The sequence below is a fragment of the Oncorhynchus clarkii genome, chromosome 1 (assembly GCF_045791955.1).
Source record: "Oncorhynchus clarkii lewisi isolate Uvic-CL-2024 chromosome 1, UVic_Ocla_1.0, whole genome shotgun sequence".
NCBI lineage: Eukaryota > Metazoa > Chordata > Actinopteri > Salmoniformes > Salmonidae > Oncorhynchus > Oncorhynchus clarkii.
In genome coordinates, this window is record NC_092147.1 from 72,044,626 (window position 1) to 72,066,712 (window position 22,087).

A 22,087-nucleotide genomic window follows, 5' to 3' on the forward strand; every position below is an offset into this window, starting at 1 on the left:
CACTGCTCTGACACATACACTTACCCCACCAGACATGCCACCAGGGGTCTTTTCACAGTCCCCAAATCCAGAACAAATTCAAGAAAGCGTACAGTATTATATAGACCCCTTATTGCATGGAACTTCCATCTCATATCGCTCAAATAAACAGCGAACCTGGGTTCAAAAAACAGATAAAGCAACACCTCGTGTCACAACGACTCTCCCCTATTTGACCTAGATAGTTTGTGTGTATGCATTGCTATGTAGGTTACGTGTGCCTTTAAAAAATATATTGTTAACCATTAGGGCAAACTCAACTTACTACATTCCATGACTGGGAGTGGATAGGAATTATAAGTACAATCTGTGACTGATAATATTAGAGCTGAGCTCACTGAAACAGTTGACATGATGTGTTTACTAGTGACAAAAGATATCCAGTTTAGACACACCAAAGATGTTCTTATGTTGACAGAGACATTAGACATTAGAATGCTTGACTGAGGGTGACAAGAAAAATAATTACAAAACAATGCCAACAGGCAGGTGTTTTCCCCAACTCTGTTTGAGGGCTGCAGTGTCTCCAGTCCTGGCTTTCATCATTGCCTGCTAATCAGCTAATGAAGACATGGGTAACTGGGGAAAATTGACTCACTGGCTAATCACTGACATTATTTGATCAGTTAAGTTCCAGGAAAAGGAGAGAATCAGCAGACACGGAAGGCTCCAAGGACTGAATAAGAGACTTCTGACCTATAGAATACCTGAACATGCGCATGCGATAACAATTTGTTTACATTAGACATTAATAAACACGAGGAAAAAATTGAATCGATTTCAAATGTATATTTTTCTCTTGGTCATCAAAGCTCCGCTAGCAGATACCATGTAGGAACAGGTCAGCAACAAACAGTGATATTCCCTCTGCTGCATCTTGCTGACTCGGTCAAAGATGACACCCGTCCCAAACACGACAACGAAGAAAGTACAGCAGGGGGTAAATCATCAACAGTTCTATCTCTCAGTGTGTTGGTCCCAACCCTGACAGAGTAATGTTCAGGCCTTAACTAAGCATGACGACTATTGAATGGTTTAGCTTACTAGCCGCAGAGCCAAGAATAGACTAATACAACTGTTAATTGGCAAAATAAAGGAAACATCAACATAAAGTGTCGTAATAGGGCATTGGGCCACCAAGAGCCAGAACAGCTTCAATGCACCTTGGCATAGATTCTACAAGTGTCTGAAACTCTATTGGAGGGATGTGACACCATTATTTTACGATAAATTCCATAATTGGATGTTTTGTTGATAGTGATGGAAAACGCTGTCTCAGGTGCCACCTGTTTTCAATATACTTTGTATCCCTAAATTACTCAAATGTTTCCATTATTTATGCAGTTACCTGTAGATAGCCAATGTACATTATCACAAATTTCCACCCACATACAGACCTTCCGACATGAGAACCTGCTACAGTATATGGTACTAACGCACATCCTGCTCCCCCCTGAGCTATGCCAACAAAGTACCTGTTCACTAATGATGATGTGTCTACACTGCTGGGGCCTTTCTGACTGATAAGGCCCACTTATCTAGGGAACTATTCAACTGTATCCTGTTTCCTATGAGGTTTACTGCCTGCAATTCACACCCTCAAGCAATCCATATTGCTCTCATCTTCACAGTCAACAATAAGCTCTTCTTGAATGTGAACTATTCTGATTTGTTTTGCAGCCAAAGAGTTCCCCTTCCCAACTGGCCATGAGGACTTTCATACCCCACTGCACTGCTGTTCTGGGAATATGAACTTGAACTCTTTTATTTGCACTTATCACCCACCATATCATTATGGAGGCCCCGTTAACTTTCTAGGAGAGGCACTCCTTGAAAACTGAATTTTTGACACAGATGAGCATTGAAAATGTCATTGTTTACCAGTAATGTATAATTCAGTAAGGATACCACTACCATATTCAATATTCATTCATAGAACAGTTGTGAGACATGTTCCCTTGGGTTGTGTAAAAAAAAAAGTACTGTTTAGACAGGCAATGAGTCTTGCTATTTCATGTTGAGGTAGCCTAGTATTTGACATGTCAAGGGTGAACAAAAACGACAAAATTAGATGGGCCATGAGACAACAAAAAAAGGCATATTTGACATGTTGATGATAGGAGGGGTTGAGTTATGTCTCTCAGTAGAACTTCCTGTACGAAGGTATCATGAGTTACAGACTTGATCTTAATGGATTTTATATTGAAAGATAATATATCCGTTCGTTTTACCTTGTATACTTTCCCAAAGGCCCCATCTCCCAGTTCCCCAATAATCTCCCAGATTTCCTCCGGGTTCTCGTCTCTGTGTACGTGCTCATACTGTTTCTTCTTCTTATCAGACCCCAACTTGAAGATTTTACGAAAATTGAAGAACGACGACATCTTCTGTGAGTTTAGTATGAGTGGCCTTTCCAGCAATTCCCACAAAGAAAGAAGAATAATCCAAAATTCCCAATAACGTCCAAGTGTCTATCAGGCTGTAATAGGGCAGCTTGCTCGCGCCACTGTGTCCATTTAGCCGCTAGACAAGTAGACAGACGATTCTTGAAATAAACCCAATAATAATAAACTACAATTCAATACCCGAATTTACTCATGAGCTGAAACATCAATCGCGCATTATTATTATTGTAAATAAAACAGTTCACATAACACGTTGGATACATTTGATCGTTCTCAACAAAATTCACAAGGGTGGTCTTGGGATGGTTAACGTTACTGCCCCAATACACACACCGTCATTCTTAGACTATGTAACAACCGGTTTAATAAATGGATCTCAGACTAGCAGCATCTTCTTGAAGTTCAGCGGTAGCGATTTCATAAAACTCCCTTCAAAGACATACTTATAACCCGTAGTTACGGCCCAACCACGCAATCTAATACAAGTCCTCTGTCGTCACAAGGAACGGAAAAATAAACGCGAGAATGAAATTAAGTTTCTCAGACTTGAAGCTCCACGAGACGGTAGTCATTTATGGTGTGGCCATTTCTAAACATTTCATTTTCCTCCGGTTGGTTTTAATAGGGAATATTCCTTCATACCGAACCAACTTCAGAATTGATAGAGTGCCTTGCCACCTCCTCCTTGCTGCATGTTGTGGAAAGCGCGTGCCCGTGAAGCGCAGCCGCAATGAAAGCCTTGACATGGCCAAACAAAGCATTTGATAAATTCCTTCCAACCGATTACTAATACATTAAACAAATTCCACTCAAATGCAGTCTTCTTCATATCAATTTGTTTAATTCAGTTACCTGACTCAATTTGAAATTTAACAGGCTTGATATGTTTTATTCCTGTGCAATTAGCCGAGGCCTAAATACGATTCCAGTTCATCATCAAATCTTACATTTCCATATTTTAATTTTAATTAACTGATGTAATTTTTTTTCGATTGCATTGACCCTCACCCTCCCTGTTCAAACTAAAGTGATGCGAGTTATAATTGAAGTCCGTGCTTTTGGCGCCACCTTCTGAATTGTTTTGTCACGCACTCTTTTGTCATTTGCAATTTCTGTCTCACATCGAGGTTCAAGCAGCCAGCTCACTGCTTTGAAGAAATATGTATTTCTGAAAGGCTTGATTTATTCCAGTCTATTAACAATAAGCCAGTCCATTTTTGAACCCCACTCCCCCTTGTCAGTCTGAAATAGGTTAGGTCCACATGTAGTGGGGCAAAAAAGTATTTAGTCAGCCACCAATTGTGCAAGTTCTCCAACTTAAAAAGATGAAAGAGGCCTGTAATTTTCATCATAGGTACACTTCAACTATGACAGACAAACTGAAAAAAAAAAGCCAGAAAATCACATTGTAGGATTTTTAATGAATTTATTTGCAAATTATGGTGGAAAATAAGTATTTGGTCACCTACAAACAAGCAAGATTTCTGGCTCTCACAGACCTATAACTTCTTCTTTAAGAGGCTTCTCTGTCCTCCACTCGTTACCTGTATTAATGGCACCTGTTTGAACTTGTTATCAGTATAAAAGACACCTGTCCACAACCTCAAACAGTCACACTCCAAACTCCACTATGGCCAAGACCAAAGAGCTGTCAAAGGACACCAGAAACAAAATTGTAGACCTGCACCAGGCTGGGAAGACTGAATCTGCAATAGGTAAGCAGCTTGGTTTGAAGAAATCAACTGTGGGAGCAATTATTAGGAAATGGAAGACATACAAGACCACTGATAATCTCCCTCGATCTGGGGCTACATGCAAACTCTCACCCCGTGGGGTCAAAATGATCACAAGAACGGTGAGCAAAAATCCCAGAACCACACGGGGGGGACCTAGTGAATGACCTGCAGAGAGCTGGGACCAAAGTAACAAAACCTACCATCAGTAACACACTACGCCGCCAGGGACTCAAATCCTGCAGTGCCAGACGTGTCCCCCTGCTTAAGCCAGTACATGTCCATGCCCGTCTGAAGTTTACTGGAGAGCATTTGGATGATCCAGAATAAGAGATTGGGAGAATGTCATATTGTCAGATGAAACCAAAATATAACTTTTTGGTAAAAACTCAACTCGTCGTGTTTGGAGGACAAAGAATGCTGAGTTGCATCCAAAGAACACCATACCTATTGTGAAGCATGGGGGTGGAAACATCATGCTTTGGGGCTGTTTTTCTGCAAAGGGACCAGGACGACTGATCCGTGTAAAGAAAAGAATGAATGGGGCCATATCGTGAGATTTTGAGTGAAAACCTCCTTCCATCAGCAAGGGCATTGAAGATGAAACGTGGCTGGCTCTTTCAGCATGACAATGATCCCAAACACATCGCCCGGGCAACGAAGGAGTGGCTTCGTAAGAAGCATTTCAAGGTCCTGGAGTGGCCTAGCCAGTCTCCAGATCTCAACCCCATAGAAAATCTTTGGAGGGAGTTGAAAGTCCGTGTTGCCCAGCAACAGCCCCAAAACATCACTGCTCTAGAGGAGATCTGCATGGAGGAATGGGCCAAAATACCAGCAACAGTGTGTGAAAACCTTGTGAAGACTTACAGAAAACGTTTGACCTCTGTCATTGCCAACAAAGGGTATATAACAAAGTATTGAGATAAACTTTTGTTATTGACCAAATACTTATTTTCCACCATAATTTGCTAATAAATTCATTAAAAATCCTACAATGTGATTTTCTGATTTTTTTTCTCATTTTGTCTGTCATAGTTGAAGTGTACCTATGATGAAAATTACAGGCCTCTCTCTCATCTTTTTAAGTGGGAGAACTTGCACAATTGCTAAATACTTTTTTGCCCCACTGTATGTGTAAGAAATAGCCTAGTCTTACTCATACATGTGCCTTATTGCTCACTGCAATAAGGCACAAAGGTTCACAGGAACTTTGTACAAACATATTTAATAAAAAAGTAAGTAGGTTAGTAGCATAGCATCAAAAAGCAAAGCTAAATAGAACATTTGGAGATTACTGGAATAACTGCAAAAACTGCAGAACATTATGCCCAGATAGGGAACCTCACCAGAAGGTGAACGTAACAAATATAGCTGTTGCCTATAGGTCTAGTGTGATCTCAACCACTGCCCTTCCGTTAAGCGTACCATAGAGCTGGTTATAGGCCTATAGCTCCGTCTTGAACCTGGAAGATTCCAACAGCAGGTAGGGTCAGGAAATGTATTATTTAAACATGAATAGGCCTATTCTTGTAGCATATCATGCATTATTTAGATTATCCTTTTTGTTTTATATACAATTTTAAACCGCAATTAAATAATTCAATGAGCATTAGATTTAAACAATTGACAAATAATTTTAATAGTCTGAAAAAATAGGCCTACCAATACCATCCCTCTCAAAGGACAATGTAGAAAAAAGGCCAATGTAGAGTCCACGCAGTGAAGTGTTTTTGCGAACACACCTCAGTTCCTGGCAATTCGACACTGAGAGAGAAACTCATAAACAAAAGACAACAAACAAGTATTAGAAAACAAACAATTCAAACTTTGTGAACGAATATGTTTTACTTTAATAAATATTCCAGTCTCAGTGTATTTGGATTGTGTAGTAGGCCAAACAAACCAAAACATTGTCAGAGGTGTTCACTGGCCTCAACTCTCACATTTCAAATGTAGTATGTATGTGAAATGTACAGGTTGGCAAGTTCGAATCAGCCAGTGGATGAGCTCTATTGGGACCTCCACACAGTATGGTGGGGATCGTACATACCATACAAACGTAACATATCATACTAAATAGAAAGTTCGGTTTTACGTGCAGAATAATGCTCTGAGACCAAGTTGCAGCCCGACCTTTTACAGGGCTATCAGTTTCAATATTTTCAACAGCCTCTTTAGAGCTGGTGAATATTGTCAGAGGGAGTTTTCAGGGTAAGTGTGGGAGAACACGGTATTCGGTACAGTAGGACCCAGCTAGCGTCGGCTCGAGGCTTCGCTCACGTGTTACAATAGGTCAATTCTGGGTTCATGAGCAAGAACAATAGAATGCATTATTTAAGATGACCAATAGAGTGCAGTATAGCCACTTGTTTCAACTTCTTTCTCAACAATGGAATGCGGTCAGGGAAAACAGTAGGCTAACAGACTGAGATAAAACGAACTATTGAAAATACCATTTTGTTAGACTACAAAAACATGTCCTATGGAAATTTGCTGAATGTGTTATAGTGGACTTGTAGGGTGTCAGAATTTCAACTGTAAAAATGCGTATTGCTTTATACTCATTGTGTCGATTGGACTACTTAAATAACCCCGTGAGACTAATGAAATGGTCGATTTTGTAGCCTATGCCATATGCGTCTTTGTTGGAATCCTATTTAGAGCAGACCTAAAATTCCTGCTGTAGCCTATAGGCCTATTTAATGATAGGCCTAACTAGTCATGGTAGATATGATCCCTTTAGATACGTCTATTCTACTATAATATTTTAAATAAGCTATTCTATTTTATTATATTCTAGTTGTTTATAAATATTATGTGTTTGGGAGCACGCTATTTTTAAAGCTATAGTAATTCATCAGCCCTACAAATGACAATGGCTAGAGTCACACCGCCCCTCATTTAAGGACAGTAACTGTCCAACACAAGGGCCAACCTACTTTTCTTTCAAGGAGGGCTGAGCAGCAGTGCTCTGCAATATGCGCTCCCCGAACCGCTGCCCTCCTTCGGTGTGTTGTTTACAGTATTTCCTGCTCCGCAAAAATAACATGCAGCTGGTAACAACTTACATTGGATGGATGTAGCGGATCAGCACGCACGTTGTGCATTGTTACGCCAAACTTTACTTGACAAACATCGACTTTTCTTTTAGGCCTACATTGTCTTTTTTGGGACAATTGCGAAACTTTCCTTGACAATAAAGGATCATAAATGCCCCACACGTAACTCATTTCCCACCAACTGGATCAAAAGTTGTTCAAGATGCAGTTCCGAACTGTCCTTGAAGTGAAAGTTGTGGATGTGCAGAAGAGGCGGAATCCCTCCAAACATTATGTGAGTATATTCTATTGATTTCTGACAATGCTTGTGCTTGGCTTGTGCTTCATGACCATAAACAATAACTTGACGTTTTGTCTGACATATAATTTTAAATACGTACACTTGCTTATTATTTTATTTTCTGCTGTCAGTTTTTATTTTACATTTACTTAACTAGGGAAGTAAGTTAAGAACAAATTCTTATTTTCAATGACGGCCTAGGAACAGTGGGTTAACTGCCTTGTTCAGAGGCAGAACGACAGATTTTTACCTTGTCAACTCTTGCAACCTTCCGGTTACTAGTCCAACGCTCTAACCACTAGGCTACCTGCCGATCCAAGTAAAACCGTCAATAAGTAAAACATTGAGTTATCTATATTGTAGAATTATATGCACTGGAACAAGTAGGAACATTGCTAGTCTCCATAGAGGAAAATCAATTAGTCTGCCAAATCCAATAGGATTAATTAAGCAGAGAGAGGATACATGTAACCAGGACTGCCTGAGGTCCCCAAAGCCTTCCCCCCTGGGGTATCACATTGGGAGATCCTGCTGGCCTGGGAAGTCCCTTGAGTAAAACATAAATCAAATCTCATTATCGATGAGCTAAGCAACTGAAAATGCTTATCCTGTTTTAGAGAGAGGAAAAAGGCAACCCTTTGTCTTTTGTCTCCAAGGTTACAGTGTGACTTCCTTGCATGGGTGAGAGAGGGACACTGGGCACAAGGACTGAGAGTCTTTGGCAACTACAGTATTGCCACAGTGTTTTGAGATAGAAGACAGTTTCTTTCAGATACCTTCCATAACCTTTTGTCCAAAAAGCAATTTTGTTCATTCTTAAAAATGTTCTATAATGCATATAAATGAAATAACAAGCCTGTGTTTAACTTGCATTGGATGAAATCCCATGTCCTTGTGCTTTTAGCCAGTAAGAATAAGTAAAAACACTACTTATAAATAAGTAATTTCTCCACAGTCCACATCCCAAGCTTTAATGGTAGGTGTTTTTCCTTAATATCCTGCCAGCATGGAGATATTCTGTGGAATCCGTTGGCCTCTTTGTCAAAAAGTCTTGAGAGTTTGCTGGTCATGCAGATATTATGCTGACTTGCATGCAGAGTACTGTGGACATGGTCAGATACCATGTTGGATTTTATTGCAAGTTTTATTTTGTCAGTCCAACAACAACACCAGAAAGTGCTTGTTTTGTACATGTATTGTACATTCAGCAGTATTATGTTGGGCTTGAGAGGACCTCTCTTGATGATGTGTTGAATGAGTCTCTAGTGCCCAAAACGCATTCTACATATAGTAAATGTGTGTCATACGAACAAATGAGGTGTCTGAACTGAACTTTACTGCACAGCTCCAAATTTGCTCTCTATGCACAGTATGTAAGACATTCTCAAAGGGATCTATATTTACCACACTTTAGGGGCACTGTTGTTTCCTAAACACTTAATCCAAAGCATTTGGCCATGTCGTCTGCACTCAATTAACTGTACAGGAACTTGGTCCACCCTGCAACACACTATGTCTGTAATGAACTATGCATAAAATCAAGAATTGATTTCAAATAGGACAGTTAAGTCTTTACTGATTGCAGTAATGTGTAGCGACACTTAGAAACCGCATGCAGATGCAGAACAATTAGCATATGTTCCTGCATCTGCAGTAGAAGAAAGGGTGTGTCCAAATGTTTGTGGCCTACATAGTAAGTGCCAGGGAGAGCTCCCACTCTAGCCATATAGTTATAGTCAACAGCCCCCTCTGGGATTATGCCATGGCTGTCGACTAGAGTCTGACAAAACAACATTGTAAAATACTAGAAAATGCAACTCTGGCCTAACTAGCTAGAGTATCTATCAAAGTTGGAGCCAATGAAGTGTAAATAGTTGATTATTTCCTTGAATTGTTTAAATGTAAAACCCAAAATGAAATGGCTAATGGTTAAACCCTGTTGACCACCTCTTTGACCCGGCACGGGCTTCTAATGAGGTGTGTGCAGACAGACAGGCCTAATGAGTTAGCTTGACCTCTACTGACCCCTTGAAGTTTAGTCTGAAGGGAATTCTCTATGTGTCATTGGGTCAGTCAAAACTAAGTGGTATTACAGTGCCTTCAGAAAGTATTCACACCCCTTAACTTTTTCTTCATTTTGTTGTGTTACAGCCTGAATTTAAGATTTTGTGTCACTGGCTGACACACAATACCCCATAATGTCAAAGTGGAAATATGTTTTTAGAAATGTTTACAAATTAATAAAAAATGTAAAGCTGAAGTGTCTTGAGTCAATAAGTGTTCAATCCATTTGTAATGGCAAGCCTAAATAAGTTCAGGAGTAAAATTGTTCCCAACATGACACATAATATGTTGCATGGACTCACTCTGTGTCTAATAATAGTGTTTAACATGATTTTTGCATGACTACCTCATCTCTGTACCCCCCCCCCCCCCCCCCCCACACACACACACACAATTATCTGTAAGGTCCCTTAGTCAATCAATACATTTCAAACACAGATTCCAACCACAAAGACCAGGAAGGTTTTCCAATGCCTTGCAAAAATGGGCACCTATTGGTAGACGGGTAAAAATAAAAAAGCAGACATTGAATATCCCTTAGAGTATGGTGAAGTTATTAATTACACTTTGGATGATGTGTCAATACACCTATTCACTACAAAGATACGGGCATTCTTCCCAACATAGTTGCTGGAGTGGAAGGAAATCGCTCAGGGATTTCACCAAGAGGCCAATGGAGACTTTAAAACAGTTTAATGGCTGTGACATGAGAAAACTGAAGATAGATCAACAACATTGTAGTTACTCCACAATACTAACCTAAATGACAGAGCGAAAAGTAGGAAGCCTGTACAGAAAATAAATATTCCAAAACATGCAACCTGTTTGCAATAAGGCACTAAAGTAAAACGGCAAAACATTTGCAGAAATTAACTTTATGTCCTGAATACGAAGCGTTAGTTTTGGGGAAAATCCAACCCAACACATCACTGAATACCACTCTTCATTTTTTTCAAGCATGGTCAGGGCGGCATCATGTTATGAGTATGATTGCCATCGGCAAGGACTAGGGAGTTTTTAGGATAAAAATAAACAGAGTAGAGCTAAGCACAGGCAAAATCCTTGAGGGATGTGGCTCAGTCTGCTTTCCAACAGACACTGGGAGACAAATTCACCTTTTCAGCAGGATAATAACCGAAAACACAAGGGCCAAATATACAATGGATTTGCTTACCAAGACAATTTTGAATGTTCCTGAGTGGCCTAGTTACAGTTTTGATGTAAATCGGCATGAAAATCTATGGCAAGACTTGAAAATGGCTGTCTAGCAATGATCAACAACCAACTTGACAGAGCTTGAAGAATTGTAAAAATAATAATGTGCAAATATTGTACAATCTAGGTGTGCAAAGCTCTTGGGCCTACCCAGAAAGACACAGCTGTAATCAGTTGCAAAGGTGATTCTAACATGCTGTATATGTATATATATTTTTTGCCTTTACCTCCCTTCTCACCTCATTTGCTCACATCGTATATAGACTTGTTTATACTGTATTATTGACTGTATGTTTGTTTTACTCCATGTGTAACTCTGTGTCGTTGTATCTGTCAAACTGCTTTGCTTTATCTTGGCCAGGTCGCAATTGTAAATGAGAACTTGTTCTCAACTTCCCTACCTGGTTAAATAAAGGTGAAATAAAATAATATTCGCTCACGGGTGTGAATACTTATGTTAATGAGATATTTCTGTATTTCATTTTCAATAAATTTGCTAACATTTCTTAAAACTGGTTTTGACTTAGTCATTATGGGGTATTGTGTCTAGATGGGTGAAAAAAAGTAGTCTATTTTGAGTTCAGGCTAACACAACAAAATGTGGAATAAATCAACAGGTATGAATACTTTCTGAAGGTACTGTATATGTCTGACGTATGTGACTTTGTTAATGAATCTTCCTTGTTTGTTTTCTTCTGTAGGCATACCTCATCAATGTCACATACTCTGACTCCACCTCTCATGTCATCTATAGGAGATACAGCAAATTCTTTGATCTCCAGGTAAAAGTATATATTTTTTCATTTGGCTGTAATCACCATAGCACAATGATATAGAACCATGTTCCAGTATCTGTTGGATCATGCACTCAATCATCTTAAACTTATACTAATGTAAACGTGTATTAAACGGTCAATCTGTATGTTTTAACATCTATTTGTCTTTCCATGTATACATTTCCTCACTCACTTTTCCCCAACCCTGGATTTCCTGTCAAACTGACCTGCTGCCCTCTGAATGGGCAATAATACTCATGATCTATTAGAATAGGTTGCAAAAGACATTGCTATGAGGTTCTCTATGAGATTACATTAACATGAACTTTGAGTGTTGGACGTCTGGGGCTCAGTGGGGAGTCAAACCTCAATGCTCTGTGTGTTCCCCACAAAATGATGTTTCAATCAGGGGAAGCCCCAACTGAAAAGCCCCATTGAAGACTACTGGTGCCTGGCGGAAGTAGGGAAAATCCCATTCACTCATGCAGTCTAGTGGTGAGAGGAAAAAATGACCTCAGACTGAAAGATTGGATGTGGGGTGAAGTTGCCCCTTTATTGGTTGGAGGGACACCAATGCCCTCGAGGGAAACTTCTTGAGCTGCTGATGCCAGACTTTCCAATTGAAACCCACTGAAGATACATGAACGTAGGGAGGCCACAGCTCTGAACAGTGTGGGTTCAGACTGTACTGCAGGTCTCGTGACTGTTGAAGTCGGACCCTTGTCTGTTCCAGGGACCCTTGCTCTGTTTGATGGAAGTGGAGCATATCCCCCGTCTCTGTAAACATTAGTCTTTTCCAGAGACCCCTTCTCCTGGCTCTTGCTCAGTTTCAGTGTCTGTAAGGCACAAAGGTCAACACCTGCCCGCACAGAGAATGGGGAGGGATACTGCCTTTTACTAGTCCTCAGTCATACAGTATGGTCCATTAGTCAGTTAGGGTGTTGTTCAGCCCTTGTATTGTTATGCACTGACTGAAAGCATATGATGTATCATTTATCATAATGTGGGACCATGTACAGGAAGAAGGGCAGACTCATTGGTCGATCCAGGAAATTGATTCATAGTTATAACATTAGCAACATGGTTAGTTATCTTTATCAATGTCTCCAAGTCCTCATCTGAACAATGTTTTGTATTTTTGTGGAAGCAATTTGGTTTAGCACTTGATTCTATTGTAGCCCAATTTGAGAGTGACCATATCACACCAGATTTTAAACAGTGGTGCCCTTTATAGGTCTGTAGATGAAAACATTGTGGCAAGCAGCCTCCACTGAACACTTGTTGAGTGTTTGAGTGTCCTGGAAGTCCTTCCGGGCCAGTGGGCTTTGTGACCTGCCTGGAGGTATAGGATCAAGCTGAGGAGATGACAGGCTTCAATCCCAAGATGCACTGAGTGGAAATAAAGGGGAAGTCAAGATCAGGAAGGAGGGGTGGGGGAAGGATGGAGGGAGGGATGGCCATTGGGGAGTGAAATGACCACCAAACATGATGAGTGGCTTTTCCTGTACTACATGTTGGATATAGTAATGAATCCTTCCCGCTTGCTCTAGATTGTAGATACTCAAACACAGTTTCTCGCTGTGTTTTAGTGATGCATATATTTCCAATAGTTTTAGATTTTTCAACATACATCATCTAAGATTATGACGTTTCACTGTACTTCATTGCCAAAAATTATTCATTTTCTAGCAGTAGTTAGTTTGATCCACTCCTTCATTCCTCTCTGTTCTATGAAGTCCTCTAGTGGCTTCTATTCTTGTTTTAAGCTAAGTAGACACAAAGCCTGTCTGTGTGTGTTAGTGTTTGTGCCTGGTGCCAACAGACACTTACAGTTCATCTGAGGCTCAGCTCTGTTCTCTGTCCTTTCAGCACAATCACACACTCAGTTCGAAGCTGGCAGGGAACAGGAACGTGCTTTGCACTCTCTGGCTCGCCAAGGGATCATATGCATGATTTTGTATGAAATAATGAAATCTGAGATTAAAATGGTGGTTGGTGTACACAGTTGTAACATAAAGCCGGACATGAATTTTCATGGGTTTATGAAATTGCCTCTCATAGTTGTTTGTCTTTGAAATTCAGTAGCTCTTGATAGCTAGATGTGTAGTATTGTTAGCAAGTGTTCACTAGCTTAGTTAGTAATTTGTCTGTTAGATAAACCATCACCCTTCTTCCAAGGGATACTTTAAGTACACTTGCTCCTTGTTTTGCCAGCCTCTCTAGCACACTCATTAGCTCTAGTGATTGCTCCTCAGGGATGCAATCACTATAAACTATTATTTTCCATCCAGTTCACTCTTTCATATTCAGCTGATTTCACAGTATGTCATTTGTGGAGTGTAAAAACACATGATTAATCTACACATTTCTCACCAGTTCCTGAGATTTAGCTCAATAATGGCTTTAATTTGGTTAGGTGTAAAAATGTTGCAGAGCTTGTGTTCCTACAACATCATCTCTGGTGTGTATGTCTGAGAGAAATGTTTTCACCCACACATTTCATTTTGAACTAAGCAGAAATTATCCCGAACAGAGTTTCTACCCTCAAAGAGAAATGATCTTCCCCGCTCCACACCCTTGGACCACAGAGGACATAACACAGAGGTCATGACATTCCACTGGGCGATTGTGGCGTGTGCAAGTTGGCCCGTTTCCCTTCACTCTCCGCTCGGATGGAAACTCCTCTAAAGGTCCCTTAGTCACTTTATTTTTGGGCTCAGGACTTGGACCAGAATCAGAACGGCATCTCTGTCTGCACTGTAATTTGTCTGCTGCCCTGGTTTCCTGCTGAAATAAGCAGGCTCCGTAACAAGTTTGTTTACTTTTAAAACTCTTATCCAAAATCCTACGAGCTTTGATGTCATTTTTAGTGTGAAAGTATTAATCATGAAACCCTGAGTGAAGCAATGGAAGGCAGCATCAATAAACTGTTGAGATATTGATCAGTCCTAAGTGTGCTAGCCATCATCTGTAATTGGTCAAGGATGCAGTGGCGTGTTCAGTACATTTTGAATGAGGTGGCCAATGTGGGGCACAGACCCAGTTTAGGGGAGGCCATAACATTTTGATCCTTAATCGATTTAAAAAAAACAAAAATTATAGTGGTTAAACGCATTAAATGCTTCAACTTACAGTATGTTTGGTACATTTTCCTGTTCCCCAATTAAAATATGTATTCCAAAAGTGTTTGCATTCAAGGTCAGGATTTTATATGGGTATTAGCATACAGCAGTAAATTCACTTGAAAGTGCCACCCGGAGTGCAAATTATACTGTGACTTTTGGGGGGACCTCCTATGTGGATACATTCCTTTTATGGTTTATATAGTAAAGACATGTCATTTAACTGTAAACATGTATTACCTTTTAATGTGAAATGAACACAAGCAGTCATGAGGTTTTCATCTGATTGTCAAACAAATCAAAATGTAGGTTAAGGAGGTTACCTGCGTACGTTCATCAACTCCAAAATAAGTCCAGCATCCGAACAGTGCACTGTGCACTCGTCATTTTGAATGGAAAAGGACATCTATTACACAGCCAGGTCACCCGTGATACAAGTTAGTGTTCAACGTTCATCCATTTCTGAGGAAGTCGGGAGATGACGTGGAAACCGTCCATAAGGGGCAACAGTGAGCACTTTTCCCCTCAAGTAGGTTTCAATTTTGCTAGGGCATTGTGGGTGGGGAAGGTGAATGGGCATAAGCATCTGCCTCTGATTCCAAAGGTTTTAAGTTCAAATCCAGCGACTAGAAAGTAGTGTTTTATATTTAGCCTAACCTTAAGATTTCTTAGTTAATGCCTAAACTTAACCCTTACCTTAAAAGTTATGAGTTAACATCTAAACTTCACCTTAAACACTTTGAAATGTGATGTTTGGAACTTTGACATTTGAGAAACGTGAATGAACATCTAATTCTGACGTGAGACGGCGAAAGCTAGTTGCTATTACAAACGCAAAGTGTCATGACATTCAGCCTAAAAAGTGGCGTGTATTCATGGATGCCAAGGGAAGCCGGGCTGCCCCAAAAATGTTAGCAATAAAAAAACTTTGTATAAAATTATTTTATCATTCATGTCTATCCTTGTTTCCAAATGTTCCTTCAATTCGCAAGAGGCTTAATCTATTTCACCAGAGAAAGTATCTGAGCAAGGCAAACAGCGCCCCTCTGTCTTAGTATCTGCAGCCCATCTATCTGATACTGTCTTGCCAAAAAGAGTATGACATGCCATGTGATGTTTGGCCAGACCGCATCAGATACATGGGCTACTCATACTAAGACAGAGGGACGCTGTTTCGCTTGCTCTGATGCTTTCTCCGGTGAGATTGAGTCTTGCTGTCGGTGCACGTCTTGGTAAAAATTATCAATATATTCAGAGAGAACCTATCAGATCTCAGAATTTCTGCTGTGGCCACCCCCTGGATATGCCACTGCAAGGGTGACAATCGGAATCATAGGAGGACTGTGTACCAAGACATCCAACCAGAACCAGAACAAATAGCAGGCCAAACTATCCCTCTCAGCACTGCCTGGACTGCGCAAAAATGCAAATGCTTTCCGTTTGAGTTATATTAGGTTTTATTTTCATTGTTTTGTGTAGAGTAATGACATGAAAACAGATTTGCCTCTGTCTTTTCATTTCTCTGTTGTGAACTACATGCAGTAAATAAATGTACTGTTGATGCTAGAACACAACCACTGCATGGAATTCAGTTGGCTTCCCACTCAAACATGCTTCCACCCTCTTTCTGTCTGAGAGCTGAACAACACTCACTGTCTCTTTTTGTCTCCCTCCTATGCCTCTCTTTGTGTTCTGTTTATGTATGTCTGTGCTTCAGGAATACTTTTTATAGTATAGCAATCTGAAATATACTTGAAGCATAGTCACTGACTTTTTGGCAATCTTTTCAGTTAGGGAGTAATGTAAAAGATAGCTGTTAGAATTTTTTTGTTTGTTGTAATGTTCTCCCCCTTCTCCCAATTTCTTGATTACGATCTTGTCTCATGAAGGTCGAGTCAGGCGTCCGGCCTGTCACAAGGAGTTGCTAGAGTGTGATGAGTCAAGTAATGCCCCCCCTCCTCCCCTCGTCCAAACCCAGATGACGCTGGGCCAATTGTGCGCCGCCCTATGGCACTCCCGGTTACGGCCGGTAATGACACAGCCTGGGATCGAACCCCAGGCAGTAGATCCTAGCATCTGCATTTTAATCCGCCCCTAGGGTAGACTTGGCTGACACAGCACTTTTAACATATTAAACTGAACTGCACACTTTGGGAAAGAAACACTGTATACACAAATATAATATCTCCTGGGCAACTGACTAAAGCTGCCGTAACACAAATGTAACAGGAGAAATGCCCGCACAGGGAGTTGTGATTCCAAGCTGTTACTTTGTTTCCATGGGAATGATGGGTCTCCCACCTGTCTCGGGAAGTTTGGAGCAGATCCAGTCGTGCCTAAGAGGGATCCCATCATCACTTTGGGATTGGGAATGTTCTCTGTTTGCCAGGGATCTGTTAGAGGTGTGGAGAGAACTCTCCTAGCCTGCGGGGAGCAGGCTACTGCTATCATGTCCACCAGCGATACAGATAACATGGTACTATGAGTGTGTGGCACAATCTCAGATAAACAGTCAGATAACTAATAGGAGCTTATTGTTTATCTGACTGTGCCATACACTCAAAGTAACATGTTATCTGCATCTCTTTTGAGAAATGCAATTTTGAGAAAAGCCCAGCTTTAGTGAAGGTACAGTTGAGTACTCTGTAGACATCATAATGGCAGTGTGTAGAGTAATGACATGAAAACAGATTTGCCTCTCTGTAAGCTTATACCATATTTTGTTTCTTTGCATTGTTTTGTACGATACATTGAATCTGGTTTTACTAGAGTTAAGTCTTTGCTTTTTTGTCAGTAGCATTTTGCCATAGAAATGAAAGTTTCCCATCTTCCCATGTTATATACTGTAGATAACTTGGTTAACCAAAACAGCTCTTACTGTTCAGCTTTTCCCCCTTACCCTCAAAGGACAATATTGAGTACTCTCCCCTTCAAAGGAAACTCCTCATTTACGGTCTCTGTTTGTTTGTGAGGGGGAAATACCAAGGTCCAAAATAGATGTAAAGTTTCATTAACAGAAGCAGAGAGAGAGAAAAACCACAAGAAAATAACTAAACCAACTTTAGCTGGAAAACCCTCTCAAACAACCATTCCATCCTAGACAAGTTGGCCTGGGACTCTTTGTGCACCTGGTTCTTTGCGCCCTCTTTGGTCCACTTTGGCCCTGGCCCAGTCCCCTGGCCTAGATACATCTGTTCACAGCATCAGTCCCTCTCCAGAGCACATCTGGAACAAGGAAGAGCAGGACCACATCTGGAGCTGAGCAGGCTTGTTACTGTAGGACTCTCCCACTGCATGTGTTTACTACAGCACACTGCAGTGATTTATTAGACCAGGAAACCCGAAGCTCAGTGAGCGTGACGCTAACAGATATACACTTGACACTTAAAGGGTGCAAAAGAACACACCTTTTCACACTCACCAATGCATGCACTCGTGTATTCATGCACATTACACGCTACATGAACACATGCGCTCATGAACACATGCAAGTACATATGTACACACACACAACCACCCAAACACACATAGGCAAACTCGCAGGCATGCATGCATTCACAGCAGAATGCATTTTTATCATCATAAAAGACCACTTGATCCAGAATGACCTCTCCTTCATGCACAGCTGTTGCCCTAACTCGATTTTATTATTGGGTTACTCCATTTTTAATGCACTCAGTAGCGACAATGATCATGGTTCAAGAACTGTCTCTGAAACTACAGTCGGATTCCTGACATTTAATCTGAGTAACAATTCCCTGTTTTAGGTCAATTAGGATCACCACTTGATTTTAAGAATGTGAAATGTCAGAATAATAGTGGAGAGAGTGATTTATTTCAGCTTTCATTTCTTTCATCACACTCCCAGTGAATTTTGGCCATTTCCTCCTGACAGAGTTGGTGTAACTGAGTCGGGTTTGTAGGCCTCCTTGCTCACACATGCTTTTTCAGTTCTGCCCACAAATGTTCTATAGGATTGAAGTCAGGGCTTTGTGATGATCACTCCAATACCTTGACTTTGTTGTCCTTAAGCCATTTTGCCACAACTTTGGAAGTATGCTTGGTCATTGTCTATTTGGAAGACCCATTTGCGACCAAGCTTTAACTTCCTGACTGATGTCTTGAGGTGTTGCTTCACTATTTTGTGAAGCGCACCAGTCCCTCCTGCAGCAAAGTACCCCCACAACATGATGCTGCCACCCCCGTGCTTCACGGTTGGGATGGTGTTCTTCAGCTTGCAAGCGTCCCCCTTTTCCCTCCAAATATAACGAGGGTTATATAGCCAAACATTTATATTTTTTGTTTCATCAGACCAGAGGGCATTTTTCCAAAAAGTACGATCTTTGTCCTCATGTGCAGTTGCAAACCGTAGTCTGGCTTTTTTATGGCGGTTTTGGAGCAGTGACTTCTTCCTTGCTGAGCGGCCTTTCAGGTTATGCCGATATAGGACTCGTTTTACTGTGGATATAGATACTTTTCTACCTGTTTCATCCAGAATCTTCACAAGGTCCTTTGCTGTTGTTCTGGGATTGATTTGCACTTTTTGCACCAAAGTACATTCATCTCTAGGAGACAGAATGCGTCTCCTTCCTGAGCGGTATAACGGCTGCGTGGTCCCATGGTGTTTATACTTGCGTACTATTGTTTGTACAGATAAACACGGTACCTTCAGGCGTTTGGAAATTGCTCCCAAGGATGAAGCAGACTTGTGGAGGTCTACAATTGTTTTTCTGAGGTCTTGGCTGATTTCTTTTGATTTTCCCATGATGTCAAGCAGAGGCACTGAGTTTGAAGGTAGGCCTTGAAATACATCCACAGGTACACCTCCAATTGACTTAAATTATGTCAGTTAGCCTATCAGAAGCTTCTAAAGCCATGACATAATTTTCCAAGCTGTTTAAAGTCACATTCAACTTAGTGTATGTAAACTTCTGACCCACTGGAATTGTGATACAGTGAATTATAAGTGAAATATTCTGTCTGTAAACAATTGTTGGAAAAATTCCTTGTGTCATGCACGAAGTAGATGTCCTAGCCGACTTGCCAAAACTATAGTTTGTTAACAAGAAATTTGTGGAGTGGTTGAAAAACAAGCTTTAATGACTCCAACCTAAGTGTATGTAAACTTCCGACTTCAACTGTAGGTTTAACATGTCTAGAACACTTCATGTGGTTAGACTACCTACACTAATGCAACAGAACTGTGAGTTCTGGGGGTTGTTGTTGTGAGTGTGTTTTCAGATGACTGTGTTGAGTGATGTAAGGCTGTCTGCAGTTGAAAGTGGGCCTGTGTCTGGTACATAGTAGCTCTTCAGAGACTATGTAATTACACCCCACATTGTAGTCATTTAATTGGGAGGTCGACTGACGCGAAGAGGCCATGACCCAGTGGTTCTCCTCCTGATCTCATCTAGATTCCTCCATTTTGAGCTTCCTCCCATTTATTGCTGATATCTAAATGGCTTTGTTTGTCACATAGCTATCAAATATACTTTATTGCCACCAGTAATTGATTTAAGTTTGAAATAATATTGACCATAAAAAAACTACTTAGTACTTAGGACTGGATTAATTGAAAACTGTTATCCATTTGTTTGATATGACAAAAGTTAAGATGTCCTTTATTTCGCTTTAATTCCAGATGCAGATCCTGGACAAGTTCCCAGTGGAGGGAGGGCAGAATGACCCCAAAAAGAGAATAATTCCCTTCTTACCAGGTGAGCATGCCAACATGTACAGAGAACATTCTGCACTCATCAACCAGTATAGCAGCATTTTAGAGGTGGGGGTTTGACAACACAATGAAACAAAATGCAATGAATCCCAAGAACACACAGAAAGGTCATGTTTCTCTATCATTTTGAATAGAAATGGGTGTGTTGTAACACACCACATTTCTATTCTTTCCACTGTTCCAGCTGGGTGAATAAGGCTGTGTTGTGGTTGTGGTATGGCAGTGGGAGGCTGGTAGAGAGAATCTCTCTAATCTGATAACCTCAGCATGCCCCAAAGGAGTGAAGAGTGCCATTGTCAGAGAGCTGCACCGCTCCCAAACGTCTGGATAGTGTTGTTTACACTGCCTTGTAAAACCTAGCCAGGGAGTTGGCTCTGTGCACTTAGTCACTCGAAAAGAAACAGTCCTCTTACTGTTATCACAGACAGACAGGGTAACAGAAAGACAGATACACACACACACATTTCACACACATATTTGACATTGGTCTTTTTCATGAAATGTTGTCTTGAGTACTGCATACTATTTAGAATAGGCCTACTACATAATAGGCCAGACCTTTTTTCTTAAAGGTCCACTGCTGAACGCTTGGGTCTGTGCTAATGTCATACCACCTGGTGGTAGCTTTTAGAAACAGCAAATTCAATGACAACTCAAAGTGCTAAGTCTTTTTTACAGGTAAAGTTTTATTTCGGCGAAGTCAAGTCAGAGACGTGGCTGTGAAAAGGTTGAAGCATCTTGATGACTACTGCAGAGTAAGAACAAATTATCACGTTTTTTTCTTCACAGTAATTGATGATGCACTGTTTGCTGCTTTAAAGGGATGCTTCGGGATTTTGGCAGTGACGCCCTTTATATACTTCCCCAGAGTCAGCTGTAGTCATGGATACCATTTTTATAACTCTGTCCAGTATGAAGGAAGTTAGAGGTAGTTTCTCGAGCCAATGCTAACTAGCATTAGGGTACCCATAGACTTAGTAGTCATTGCGTAGTTAGTAGCATTGGCTGGAGAAACTCTCTAACTTCCTTCATACTGGACAGATACAGAAAAATGGTATCCACGGAAGTAGATAAAGGGTCTCATTCCCAAGTATCCCGTTAATGTATGGCAAGAGGTCTATCTATTACTCATAACCTTCTAAGGAGCCACATCTCACACAGTCCAGTCATTTCAAGAAATGGTTTAGATTGAATGTCTTTGTAGCATGTTTGCTGTGGTAGAGACCGGCCTCAGAAGCTATCTCCTCCACCAGCATCCACAGGAAAGTCCTGCACTATCTTCTCTTATGTCATTTCCTTCCACGTAGTGGGTTTATATAGGAAAGGAGGGAAATAGGGGCACACAGGTCAAACACAGCATCTGTAGAACATAATGATTCAGCAATTGAGAAGGAGAAATGAACACAGCTAGCCACCTAACCTCATTTGTTTCAGGCTTTCTGGGATCTGGGACACTTGGTGGCTTGCCAAGTGGGGCTGTAATCGCACCTATTTATTGTGGAAAAAAACTGAAACTTGTCTTGTGAGCTGAATGTAGATTCTTGTGACCCAAAGTGCGGAGTCAAAAAAAATGTAATGTTCTAAAATTATCTGTTTTACAGTATAATATAAATACTGTATGCACCTATGTCTATCATATACATCTGTTAATTGTGTATAC

At 40.7% G+C, this 22,087-nt stretch overlaps 2 protein-coding genes across 6 annotated transcripts in view; one reads left to right on the plus strand and one right to left on the minus strand.

The window, feature by feature from the left end:
* LOC139411732 (STE20-like kinase a) overlaps positions 1–3,167 on the minus strand; it is a 37,767-nt gene extending 34,600 nt beyond the window's left edge. For all 4 annotated transcript variants that reach the window (XM_071158445.1, XM_071158436.1, XM_071158427.1 and 1 more), the window contains exon 1: positions 2,271–3,167. In XM_071158445.1, the coding sequence (XP_071014546.1) occupies positions 2,271–2,423 (153 nt within the window). In that variant the 5' untranslated portion in view covers positions 2,424–3,167. The remainder of the gene's footprint in view (positions 1–2,270) is intronic.
* Positions 3,168–7,125: 3,958 nt separating this feature from the next.
* LOC139411752 (SH3 and PX domain-containing protein 2A-like) overlaps positions 7,126–22,087 on the plus strand; it is a 96,334-nt gene continuing 81,372 nt past the window's right edge. The window contains exons 1-4 of one of the 2 annotated variants that reach the window (XM_071158465.1): positions 7,126–7,510; positions 11,497–11,577; positions 20,335–20,410; positions 21,106–21,182. In XM_071158465.1, the coding sequence (XP_071014566.1) occupies positions 7,439–7,510; positions 11,497–11,577; positions 20,335–20,410; positions 21,106–21,182 (306 nt within the window). In that variant the 5' untranslated portion in view covers positions 7,126–7,438. The remainder of the gene's footprint in view (positions 7,511–11,496; positions 11,578–20,334; positions 20,411–21,105; positions 21,183–22,087) is intronic. The other variant, XM_071158455.1, reaches the window with a different exon arrangement.